Below are 12,977 nucleotides of genomic sequence, written 5' to 3'. Positions count from 1 at the left end.
TCTGATACTATGGAAGTCATTTTTAGATTATCAGTCCACCCCATAGATTAGTTTGCTTTATTCTCAGTGTTTTTACTCTGAAAAACTGTAGGAAACTCCTGAGGTGTAGTCATATAATGTAAATATATATGTCGCTTCATCTTTAGATTATTATCTATTCGCAGTGTGTCATTATTACAGAAAGAAGAGCAGGGCAAGGCAGCTTCCCAAGAGAGTTCTGTACACAACTTGAGTTTCCAGCTCTGAAAGGAAATGGAATACAGTGCCCACAATATACCCCACGTCAAGATTGTTCCTCAGAATATACGCTATCCGGCCACAAAAATGCTATGATCAGTCATAACATAGTGAACAACAACAACAAAAAGAAAAGTCCTGTAAACAGGATTATGGCACTTTAATATATTGTGAGAAAAACTTTTATGGATCAGAGTTGAGTAAATTTAACTGGTGTAAAAGCATACTTTGGTACAGATTATTATATTATTTTTAAATCCAAGGAACTCAATGTAGTGATAGCTTAGGTTAAGAGCCCAACTAGATGTGATGTGGCCTATCTTGAGTTAATGGTTAAGAGTATCTCTCATTGCTAGATATCTATATCTCTTTCTCCATGTCAGCCCTTGCCATCATGTCATATACCCAATAAAATTGCCCCCATCTTGAAGTTGCTATGTGCTCAGTGGAGGGGAAATATTCCAGTACCTGAACTGTATTTGTGTGCCCCCCCCCATGGTAAGTAGCAGCTTCTTGGGCTAATTTTCATGAGGAAAATAATACAGGCAACAGCATTTACACACCTCCACATAGTGTCACAGTTCCAAAATTAATCAGCCCCTCCCAATGACTGCTACACAATTTTTTAAATCCAAAGGAGAAAAAATAACCATAGATTTCCTATATCACATTAAATTGCTGTCTAAGAGAAAATGACTTGTCTAAGGCCATGTTTTGAGTCCCATAGCCGGAGGGGGATTTAGTAAAAAACAACTATGATCTAGTCAACACGCAACAGTGTCTCTGGGATGATTAAATGCACATTTAAACATTGGTAGTCATTTGCAGTTATTACCTCACTGTAAGAAACTTGGAATAATCCTTATGTTGTAAATGTGTAGCCTATGTGCAGTGATGTATACAGTGGTGCCTCTAGTTAGCACTTAATTCGTTCTGGGGGTCCGTTCTTAACCTGAAACTGTTCTTAACAAGAGGTGTGCTTTCGCTAATGGGGCCTCACCACCGGCACACGATTTCCGTTCTCATCCTGGGGCAAAGTTCTCAACTCGAGGTAACTCTTCGAGGTTAGCGGAGTTTGTAACCTGAAGCGTTTGTAACCTGAGGCATTTGTGACTCGAGGTACCACTGTATCGGCTTCAATGCATTTTGATGCTTGGTGGATAGTGTTGTTGTATAGTTTAGTCATTAGGTGGCATTGGACATACAATAGCTGTATATAGGTAATACCGGTATCAGCAGTCTCCATTCTGCTCTTGTTTGAGAGATACAAATACAATTTTTGCCCAGCTTCCTGACATGCACTGTATACCTTACATGGCACCAGGTAGTAATGAAAAATAGTTTATGAGGCTTGCCTGTCAGGATGCAATAAAACCTCATTGTGAATTGCAAAAAGCTTTCAGTATGTGATGGAGCACTCACAAAGCCATCATATTATGAAATCAGAGTTGGCACAATGATGCTCAGTTTATCTGGTGGCAGGCATCTGGGATCAATAAGACAGTTGTAAATAGTTTTTTTTAAGGGGGGGCTAATTTTATGTAGCAACTTTATTGAAGACTAATTGACCCCAAGGTTCCTTAGTCAAAATCTTTATAAAGTGCAGCATTGATTATGAAAAGGACCATGTGGTGTAATAGAAAAAAAGAAAAAGAAACTCTCCTTAATCGTGGAGCATTTTATGCCCTCTTGATATTTCTTATTTGAAAGATCAAATATTCATAACCTGAAATTTGGTTACTGCATTTTGACCTTAGTTACATATGATGATAATTTAATATACATGTGCTTGTTAGAGCTGAAAGATAATAAATTTACTGTGTTTTCAACTTGCAAGTCAGTATGTTCAGTTTTTCTCAAATGTTCTGAAATGAAGAAGTGGCTTCTGTTTTTTTGGTTTTTTTTATTCTACAATTTCCTTTTGTTATTAGAAAAGCAACATTGATAGAATGAAGCTTTAAATCAAGATGTAGATAACACTGCAAAATTAAACTTTGTATGTGAGATGCTAGTTGTATTTTAGTAATCAGTTCTGTGTTTTAAGATATAAGAAGTATTTGGTTTTTTGAGGGACATTGATTATTTCTTTCCACATTGTATCTGCTTTCTTTTACAGACATAATCCAAAAAACAACACATTCACAAGTGTTTTTGAGACACCAGTAAATATAAATGTGAAAAAACAGACTGAAGCAGTAAGCGAGGTAAGATACCTTAGGAATTAATGTGTTTGATATGTGTCAGTAATATCAGCATAACCATCCATATTCTTTTGAGGGTGATGATAGAAGGACCAAACCCTTCATCCTCCTTTTTTCATATCTGTATGCAGTTTCCCACCTCTGCTGCTGCTTTGGTGCCATCTCTTTTCCCAGTTTCATTGCTTCTAAAGCGATCTCAGCCAGTCAGTAATCACATACTGTACCTGATCACATCATAGTGCTGTGTAGCCACATGAACTGCTTATGTGCATTATTAAGCACAAATGCTACCTTTAAAGGGAGAGTGATGGTTCCTATACTCATCGCATGAGGATCCTAGCCAATCAGATATCTGGCCATCAAACATGAATCTAACTATCAAATGCTGCCCTTTCAGAGTGAATTGGAGGGTATTTCAGTGCCAATGAAGTTGTTTACAATGTGGGTCCCCTCCTTGGATCATCCTATTTCCTTCTGAAGGTTATAACAGAAAATAGAACCTGAAGGTGTATCTGAAGAAGTGTGCATGCACACGAAAGCTTATACAGCGGAACCTCGGGTTGCGAACCTGATCCGTATGGGAGGCACGTTCGCAACCCGCAGCGCCGGGTCTGCGCACACGCGTGATGTGATTTGGCGCTTCTGCGCACACACAAAGCAGAATTTAGCAGTTCTGCGGATGCGCGAGTGCCGAAACCCGGAAGTGACCCGTTCTGGTACTTCCAGGTTCGGCGAAAACGCGCAACACGCAGCGATTGCAACCTGAGGTATGACTGCACCAAGAACAAACTTAGTTGGTCTCTAAGGTGCTACTGGACAATTTTTTAATATATTTCAATAGAACCTGTGTTAGCCAAATCCCAGTTAACTAAACCCCATGTGGAAGCCCACACAAGAGGAAACACTGACAGCTCTCAGGCTTGACTTTGACCCAATGGTATGAATTCTGTGTCAATTTAAACACCAGGTTAGTGTTCAAGGAATGGGCTTGTACTGGAATGCACAGGGTTCTCTTGTGGACTTACATTGTAAAGGCAGAGGGGGGAAAATACACCAGCAGCCTGATTCATAGAATCATAGGATTGTAGAGTTGGTAGGGCCATCTAGTCCAGCCCCCTGCAATGCAGGAATCTCAACTAGAGTATCCATGACAGATGGCCATTCAACCTCTGCTTAAAAACCTCGAATGAAGGAGACGCTACCACCTTCCAAGGGAGTCTATTCCAATTCAAATAGCATCACTGCTGTTGCAATGTATGTACAAAGCAGTTGCATCACCAAGGGTTAGCATTTCAGTGCTAAGGGCAATCCCATGCAGGCAGTGAGGCTGTACATTCAGAGCTGCCCCTAACACTGTAGTGACTAGGGATCGTATTTTGCACATTGACACACGCTTTGTCCACCCAAGACCCTGCAAATGTAAGGAACTGCAGAACTGAATGATTATGCTTGTGACGCAATGTGAAAACTCCAGGTTTTAATGTCTGTGCATTTTAAAAACCCGGTTATACTCACAAAGTGCGTATCTGAAGGAGCCCTACTTAAATAAGAACTGCAAAACATCTTAGTGGTTCCTTCAGCCATTGAAAATCTACGTTCTTGCTCACCAAAAAAATTGCTAGGGATGCTGATCTAAGGTGTGGAAAGTATGCCGGGTTCATTCAGTTAGAAGAGTTCGTGCGCACGGTTTCTGCCGCTTTGTTTCACGGTCCCATGTCATCCTTTGAAATTTCATTTCAAATGAACCAGGAAACTCAAAGGAAAACTCCGCTGAAACTGTCAAGTCTTTGACACCAAATCAAAAAGTGTCTGCAGATTCATTAGAATCTGAACTCAGGTTTGCTAAACACACACACAAAAAGACTTTTCAAACCTCTGATGAACCTGGCACTTGGATCTGAGTTTTTAACAAAATTGTAAAGTCGAGTGAGTTTTACATGGTTGCATTGGGTAAACTTGGTGAAATGTCAGGGGGCTGCTAGCTGTAGAAAATCTGAAATCCTTCTGTGCTTTCATTATTATTTTTTTAAAAAAGAACTGCCTTCCGAGTTACAGCTCTTCCAAATTTCTAGATTTAAATTTTTATATCTTGCCCCAGTTTTCACAGTAGAAAGAGCTGATGCCTAGACCAATTTTATGCATGCTTACTCAGAAGTAAAGCCCTCTGCATTCATTCAGGTTTACTTCCAGGTAAGTGTACACAGGATTGCAGTCGGAATGTATGATAAGAATAGGATAAGGATATAACACAGATATCCTCTGAAGTATGGGGAGTATTGTTGTCACAACTTTAACAGCCTCATTCTGTATTATGCCTTTCCAAGATAATTCTTGAAAAATTCTTACGGTACATGCTTAAAACACGCATGCAGGATTTTTGCGATATCTCTCACTAAAGCTATAACAACAGCAACAAATACATTTCCTTCTAAACTGTGCATGACAGATTTGCTCTGGAATGTGTTTGGGATTAACAACAATTTCTATTTCTGTTTGATGGCTGTGACAAGATCCAGTTACTTCAATATATGTGTGTGAGAGTGCTAGGTCACTTTCCATTCCTTTTGTCACTTAAGAAACACCCTGCTCCTTTCAATCACAAAAGGAAGTTTGAGGTTCATGGAGCGGTTTATGAGACTCAATTCTCATGTTAATATTTTGTACACAGTAAATTCATATTGGGAAACTGATGGAAGGTACCAAGAGAAGCCAATACATGCCCAGTTTCTTGTACTGGGATCAAAAGACAGTATTTTCTATTTTATTTTTTTGTATACAAATGTATATAAATTGGGATTGTCTTTTTCATTTGGTAGCATTGTCATTTGTATCCCTTCAAGCATGTGAGACCATGTCTTATTTCAGAATCTCCCTCCCTGCCCCCCCACCCGGCCGCCACACCTGCTGCCTTGTCTTTCTGCTATTTCAAGTGACTTCAGCTCTAGCCTAGTCATTTTGGTAGTTCAGGCAGCAGTGGAGAAAATTATACCAAAATACAAAATTCTGAGGCTAGGTATTCAAAAATGAATATTTGCGACATAATTTTCCTTTTGAAATTCAGAATATATAGGGAATAGATTGAAGAGGAAGCCTATCTTTTTTTCAAATATTGGATATGAAGGCTGGCATATAATCCTTTGAAATAGGTTTCAAAATAACATTTTGGGTCTGTCTATGCAGATTAAGTACCGAGAAGAGGGCGAGAAGTTCAAATCTGTTTTTCACTGGAATGTGAAATCCGGAGATATGGAGGCTGCGAGGCAGATGCAGCAGCTAAGCAGCCAGGTAGGAGACCCGTATCAATAACTTACTTACTAGTGAACATTCAGCAGATGCTCTGCTATCCTCCAGGCTCCTAGATTGCGCCATTTACAAGGCTGCAATTTTATGCCTTTAACATTCTGTATTACTGTAATACAAATGACCCCTTTATGTTTTCGTTTGGTTTGGAAGCCATTTTCAAAATATGTCTCCAATTATTCTGACTATTGCCATTGGAATGCTGTGACCTGGATACAAAACACTCTTTGGGTATAGCCTCATCTGGTTCTCTGAAACCGGCGCCAGGAGAATGCTTCATAGATCAGGCCGTACATGTCTTTGGCTAAGATACTGGTAGCTTGATCTGAAGATTTATGATGCCTTCATGCAAATACTTAGGATGATGTATTATGCAATTTATTTGCTTTTTTAAAAATCCCATACGGTTTTCATTGTTAATTAACTAGATATTTGCAGTTCTGTTTAAAAAAAATATAGAAAACAATTAATGGGGAAGGGGAGGAAAGCCCCAGGTCAGCAAAAAGTTGCGCTAGTTGCAGGCTGTGTTTCATAGCCCCACTACTTCCAGAACCTCACTACTTTCTCACCTCTTCCTCCTTATATTATATCTGTAACAGCTCAAGAGATTTGGATGTGGTTAGAGGAAGGTGCTTTTTCTTGCTCTTGCATGGGGCCTTCCCTTTGCGTATCCTTCCTTCAGATCCCTCTTATAATTTCAAGGAGTTTAGAGGAAAGGTGGTGGCGGCGAAAGGGCTGCCAACTAAAGTGCCTTGAGAAGTTCCTGGACCCCCAAAATAGCGCTGGCAGTCGAGATCTTCAAGCTGTGCCTACTCACTTTCAGAAAGGTTTAGATTATAGTGCCTTGTAATTATAGTATGTTGCAATTATGGGCAGACACACCAGGCACATAGGATTAGGATCTTGTCCCCTCTAGATGTGATAAAATAAAATTAACTGGAATGTCAGTTCAACTGAAATGAAAGAGGCTCACTGTGCTCAGAACTAAGGTGTGAGAATTTCATGTGCAGCTTATGGGTGCAAAAGTGCAGGGAATCGCCGGGAACTTTTCCCATGCAGCCACTACCTTTAGAAAAGTAGAAGGAGAATCCACATGGCTTGGGGCAGGAGCCACTTAAGAAAGGAACGTGGTTACAGCCAGCTACACATTAATAGATTACATCCTGTCAAGAGTCCAATCCCCTGATCTTTAGAGATGGAGTCAAAAGTGTTTACCACTGTGCCCATTCCTCATTTTATGATGTATTCTGTTCTTAGAAAGCCTACCGTGCTGCGTATGAAGAAGGCAAATCGTGGTACTCAGAAACAATCCCAGATGCGGAAATGCTTAGGATAGCTCAAGAACAGGACAATGATGTAAGCAAACCTCCAATTTATGACAGCTTTATTTGTGAGTTAAATATATCAAGGAGAGATCATCCACATGGACTTGTATCCTTAGATGAGTGAACTTAAGGGAATTCATGACAGAAAATTTCCCCCTCTTCTCCTACCTCTTAGAGGAATTAGTTTGACGAACAAAGTTTAAACACACATTTTTTTCTCTGTCTTAGTTGAAATATACTGAGGAATATGAGCAGCAGAAGGGAAAGGGCAGCTTTCCTGCTTTGATCACTCCAGCTTATCAAATAGCCAAGAAGGCCTCTCAGCTATCCAGTAACGTAAGTTCCTGGGGCATGTATTTTTGAGGGAGGGCAAAGAGATTGTAGCACAGGGGGGCAATATTCACAGCAAGAGTCAAAGGTCTAAGTTTGATATATGATTAAATTGCCAAAAAGAAAAGAAAAAGAATGTGGACCATATCCAGTGTTCTCAGTCTGCTAGCATAAGAGCCCTTGTGCTAGTAGACGGCAGCGGGCAAAAGTTGTGCAACAAAGGAATTAAATGAAACAACTGTGCTAGCAGAAACTTGTACAACAGCTGATTTGTCTTGTGCAATCGGTTTCACAAAAATCTTTGGTAATGTACTTGTATTTTCCCTTTCACTTTGATTTAGTGCTATGTTTGATACAACCCACCAGTTTGAGTACATGTTGTGATCACTTTTTAAATGCTTCATAACCAGAAATATCAACGATTTGGAGGCATGATTCCATGGGCTTTGAAAAACAGGAGTATTTCTTCTCCCCTACCTAAATGACACCCTGCCCTCTTTAGCTCAGCTGTGTTTAATAGTCTTTATTGGCTGATGTTTTTTACTACCTGCCTGCTTTCTTTGTAGGGCATAACATCCGCAACGGTCTAGAAATCTATTTTAATTAACAATATGCATGTCGTTTATGATGAGAAAGAAACAGGAAGCCCAGAAAAGATTCACCTTGAAGATCATGAAGCAAAGTTCTCTAGTTGTCATTCCAAGAATTATGTATAATGCTTTAACAGAGATTGAAAATGAAAGCATGTGAGATTGTTATTGATTAGGCACGCTGGGCTTGTGTTCAAGAAAGCAGTTTCATCCAAATAAAAATTTCAGCATTTCCATTTAGTTTAGTCATTTAACAGGCTTTAATAAGCTTCTAGATTGAGCTCTTTAATGCATTTACTCCTCTGCTGCCATTTCCTTGTTATGAAATAAACATCTTTGGCAACTGATGGGCTTGGGGTGAATTAAACCGAAGCACAACATTTTGACAAGTAAGGCCAGAATGTGTTGTTATTCCAGCCTATTTTCATCAATAAGAAACTGCCGTTTCATTTGCATTTGCAACCAAGGAATTTAAATTCAGGGCCAAATATTGGAAACACTTATATTAGCAAATCCAAAGATCATCTATTTTTACTGTCATTTGATGCTTGATTGCAAGAGATAAGATGGCAGTTCTTCATAGTTTTCAAACGTTCTTTGACTCTGCTTCTCCACAATAGGTGGAATATAAACGAGGGCATGAAGACCGGGTTTCCAAATTCACCAGTGTTGCGGATACTCCAGATGTAATTCATGCAAAGGCTGGGGGGCAGCTTGCGAGTGATGTAAGTAGAAGAGAAGAGCAGACCAAGTAGATAGACTTTCTGCTCGTTTATAGCTGTTTGATTTAAACTCTCCCGATTTTTCCAGTTAAAATACACAGAAGAGTATGAACAACACAGAGGGAAAGGGAGCTTCCCTGCGATGATCACTCCGGCTTACCAGATAGCTAAAAGAGCCAATGAATTAGCTAGTGACGTAAGTTTCAAAAGCCTGACCTATATGTTGTCACATATTGGAGAAAAATCTGTACTTGGTCTTCCAAAATTGTGGCCACTTTCCTGTTGTGAGAAAAATCCCGACATTGCTAGGTCAACGAATCTCCACTGTTAAGGAGTGGAGACTTCTCTGCATTTTAGCATCATTGCATTGTTGAAAATGTAGTATAAGTGTCTGCTAATGAAACAAAGGATAGGCTGAAGTTTGAAGGAAATCTTAAGATTCTGGTTACCTCCCCCTTCTGTGGTGCTCTAAAGTTGGAGCAGTGGCCTTTGGCTGTTGGTTGGACCGTTTGTTCTGGGCTCAAACTGTATACTACAAAATGCCACAAACCTCCAGTGACGTCCTCCTAAAGAAAACAGCCTTGGCAAAACTTCTCATTATTTGGAAAACTTGGGTGAGTACAGCCCTTTTGTACAACATGATGGTTTGGCATTGTTCCCCTGCCCACTTCTTAAAGATGGATCTTTCATTTTGCCTTTCTACTGTATGCCCCTTTCAGCAATTTGTATGGGAAATGAGCTCTGTGGGCTTCAAAAGCAAACAAATGCAATTTGTTTAGGTTGTAAGATCAGCAGAATAAACACATCCTTTTCACCTCCATTGCTTTCTCAGGTGAAGTATCATCAAAGATATGAAAAGGAGATTAAAGGAAAAGCAAGTCATTCTGTTGGTGCCTCAAATGAAAATGTGAATCAGTTTAGTCAGGTAAGGAGCAATGCAAAAGTATTCACATCTATATATATTAATTCATGCATATTGATGTCACTCTCTTCACATCTGTGTAAGTGTACTGATCTCAAGGCTTTGATAGCTTGCTCTTATGCAGCCATGTTGTTGTTGTTTAGTTGTTTAGTCGTTTCCGACTCTTCGTGCCGCCCAGAGTGGCTGGGGGAACCCGGCCAGATGGGCGGGGTATAAATAATAAATTATTATTATTATTCGTGACCCCATGGACCATAGCACACCAGGCACTCCTGTCTTGCTCTGCCTCCCGCAGTTTGGTCAAACTCATGTCCGTAGCTTCGAGAACACTGTCCAACCATCTCGTCCTCTGTCATCCCCTTCTCCTAGTGCCCTCAATCTTTCCCAACATCAGGGTCTTTTCCAAGGATTCTTCTCTTCTCATGAGGTGGCCAAAGTATTGGAGCCTCAGCTTCACGATCTGTCCTATGCAGCTTCACAATCTGTCCTATGCACGATCTGCTATGCAGCCATAGCCATAGCCAAACCAACCACACAGAAGAATTAGGCAGCAGTAGACTCAGAAGAATACAGTAATAAGGTTTGTAAAAGAACAAAAATATTAATGGGGCGGCAGCCTTAGGAAGCCCCCCCCCCAAAAAAAATCCCACAGAATGCTGACTGGACATTGAGAGGCATAAAACAAAAAACTCAGAAGTTGGAAATTGAATGAGATGGCTTGAAAAGGAGACTGGATGAAGAGACAAATCAGTCACATCCACACCATACATTTAAAGCAAATGGCTCCCCCCACAATGAATTCTGGGAACTGTAGTTTACTCCTAACAAAAGTACACTTCCCAGTATCCATAACAAACTACAGTTCCCAGGATTCTTGGGAAGAAGCCCCATGTTTAAAATGTGTGTCAGATGTGCTTTAAATGTACGGTGTGGGTTGTGTTATAAAATACGGAAACCGTGAAGTATGCCTGCTTGTTAGGAAAGCTGTTGGCAAGACAGAAGTGTACCAAAATGAATAACTTAAAGATAAGTAAATGATAACTGTTGGATGTTCTTCAGGATTATATGGATGAATATGAAGAGCACCGAGGGAAAGGGAGCTTTCCTGCTATGATCACGCCAGCGTATCTCAACGCTAAGAAGGCAAATGAACTGGCGAGTGATGTAAGTATGAAAGAAGAGGTCTCGGTCAGCGTAGGCCAGATGCAAGAAGTCGCTTATAATAACCAGAAGGTTCTCTGGGGTCATATTATTTTTACAACTAGTGGGAACTTATAAAAGGAGTGAGACCCCTTAGGACTCTGGGTGTTCTTGTAGCACATCCAATGATGTCAAATATAGCTGTCTGTGACTGAGCACTCTATTTTAGTGGACCTCCAAAATGGAAGTATTGATATGTGTTTGTATGTTGTGAAAGATCAAACTTTTTTCTCAATTGGAATTAGCTCTAGAGGGATCCCTGTCACCCCCAAAGTAGCCACAACATTCCTTTTTTGCTTAGGTATCAAAAGTGAGCAAAGTAGTCATGATTTCTATAATGATCAGGAAGGATACACAGAAATGCACAACTGAGAGGGCTTCAACCAACAGCCCCCACTTTAATGTCCCCAAACCACTTTCTAAACAGAGAAGATACTTTTGAAAAACAGCTATATGAAAGGGGTGGAGAGTACAAAATCTACCAAAGTATGTCTACCAAAGCTCTTTGGGATGCCAAAGGCAGACTTGCCCATGGGCTATTGTCTTTAAATAAGTTTGTCTGCTATATGTTTGCTTTGAATATTTGTACCTTGTATGCATGTGTACATGTATGCGTGCATGTATATATAATCTTAATTGATTGAGCACCACCAAAATGTTCTTCTCACAGGGTTTCCATGCAATCATTGAATTGTAGGGTTGGAGGGGTCATCTAGTCCCAACCCTGCAATGCCCCCCCCAACTCTGTTTAAAAACCTCCTATGAAGGATAATCCACCACCTTCCAAAGTAGTCTGTATGGCTGTTGGACAGCTAGTTCTTCCTGATGTTTGGTCTGAATCTCAAATTCCAAAGAGATAATTGCTTGGATCCCAACATGCTTTTCCATTTCCAGAATGGTCTGCTCTGTTTCCAGAGAGGGAACCTTTGTGTCCCGTCTAATCAGTTTACTCAAGGAACTAGCATTGGAGTGATTAACCTTCATTCAGAAAATGTATGCCCGCCATAAATAGCAACAGCAACAAAAAGCAGACAGATGATGGAGTCATCATGAATCACCTTTGCAATTTTACCAGAGCAAACATTCAGTACTAGGACCCTTGCTCCTTATTTGTCAATATTTTCATTCCTGTTTAAACAAGGCTTTGCTCACCATCTATCTCGTGAGTGGAAATGTAATATTAAACGCTGGGTAAGTATTGAATTATTTAGTACTAGCTTAGTGTCCTGGCATCCCAGCTAATCTGCAGACATGAGTTCAAGCTTCTAATAATAACTCCAGTTATTATATTAAAAGTTTTGGGCTGGCTGACTTCTGAAATGAGACGTGTTCCTATCACATAATCAGTTTGAAGGAAACCAGTGATTGAACCAAGAGGAGTTTCGTGACTGAACAGGGAATTAGAACCCAGAGCCCTCTGACCCCTAGTACAGCACTCTAACCACTACACCATTCTGGTTCAAGTATTAATCATTGTATAATGATAGCTATTTGGACAGTGATAAATTGTTAGACTTTTCTAAGTGGTAGGAAGTTCAAGGGAGGTCCTCTTTGTAAGATTTCTTTCTTTGTAAAGGAGCAAGCTGGGGATCTACAGTGTGATGTATTTGTAATAACTGTTTCTTTATAAATACTTGAGCAGGGCATATAAGAAACAACCAAATCCTTAAAGCAGGGCAGCAAAACCAATTGCCATGCTGACCGTGGAGAAGCAGTAAAGAAAACTGAAAGTGTGGCCAGCCAGTAGCCATTATACCTTGATTTCATCCTGCCTTTTTCCTTCTAGATAAAATACAAGCAGGACTTTTCAAAGATGAAAGGAGCAGCTCACTATCATTCTCTTTCTGCCCAAGAAAACCTAGCTCTTAAGCAAGCCCAGAATGTGAACAAGTTGTACAGTGAGGTAAGAAGGCCAGATATAATTTTTTTTGTCAGAGAAACAAATTGCATGGAATTTGATAGAAACAAATTGCATGGATTTACTGCATAAGCTGATGTGTGTCTACTCAGAAGTAAGTCCCATGGCATTCAGTGTGGCCTTAAGCATTTAATTGAGATTGACATCACATCCACACCAAACAATCTGAGTACTCTTATACCAGTTTAATGTCATGGAAAATCCTGGGAATTGCCGTTTGTTAAGGGTAGCT

The 12,977-nt window shown here is 40.1% G+C and overlaps 2 protein-coding genes across 2 annotated transcripts in view; one reads left to right on the top strand and one right to left on the bottom strand.

The window, feature by feature from the left end:
- HABP2 (hyaluronan binding protein 2) overlaps positions 1–12,977 on the bottom strand; it is a 165,139-nt gene that overhangs the window by 73,752 nt on the left and 78,410 nt on the right. The window lies entirely within an intron of this gene.
- Positions 1–12,977, top strand: part of NRAP (nebulin related anchoring protein) — a 60,066-nt gene that overhangs the window by 848 nt on the left and 46,241 nt on the right. The window contains exons 3-11 of the mRNA XM_035134073.2: positions 2,354–2,441; positions 5,619–5,723; positions 6,996–7,094; positions 7,292–7,399; positions 8,604–8,708; positions 8,794–8,901; positions 9,538–9,630; positions 10,687–10,791; positions 12,614–12,730. Of these exons, the coding sequence (XP_034989964.1) occupies positions 2,354–2,441; positions 5,619–5,723; positions 6,996–7,094; positions 7,292–7,399; positions 8,604–8,708; positions 8,794–8,901; positions 9,538–9,630; positions 10,687–10,791; positions 12,614–12,730 (928 nt within the window). The remainder of the gene's footprint in view (positions 1–2,353; positions 2,442–5,618; positions 5,724–6,995; positions 7,095–7,291; positions 7,400–8,603; positions 8,709–8,793; positions 8,902–9,537; positions 9,631–10,686; positions 10,792–12,613; positions 12,731–12,977) is intronic.

This window comes from Zootoca vivipara, chromosome 5 (assembly GCF_963506605.1).
Source record: "Zootoca vivipara chromosome 5, rZooViv1.1, whole genome shotgun sequence".
NCBI lineage: Eukaryota > Metazoa > Chordata > Lepidosauria > Squamata > Lacertidae > Zootoca > Zootoca vivipara.
Note: the sequence above shows the minus strand (reverse complement) of the source record. Positions and strands in the feature narration are given on the sequence as shown.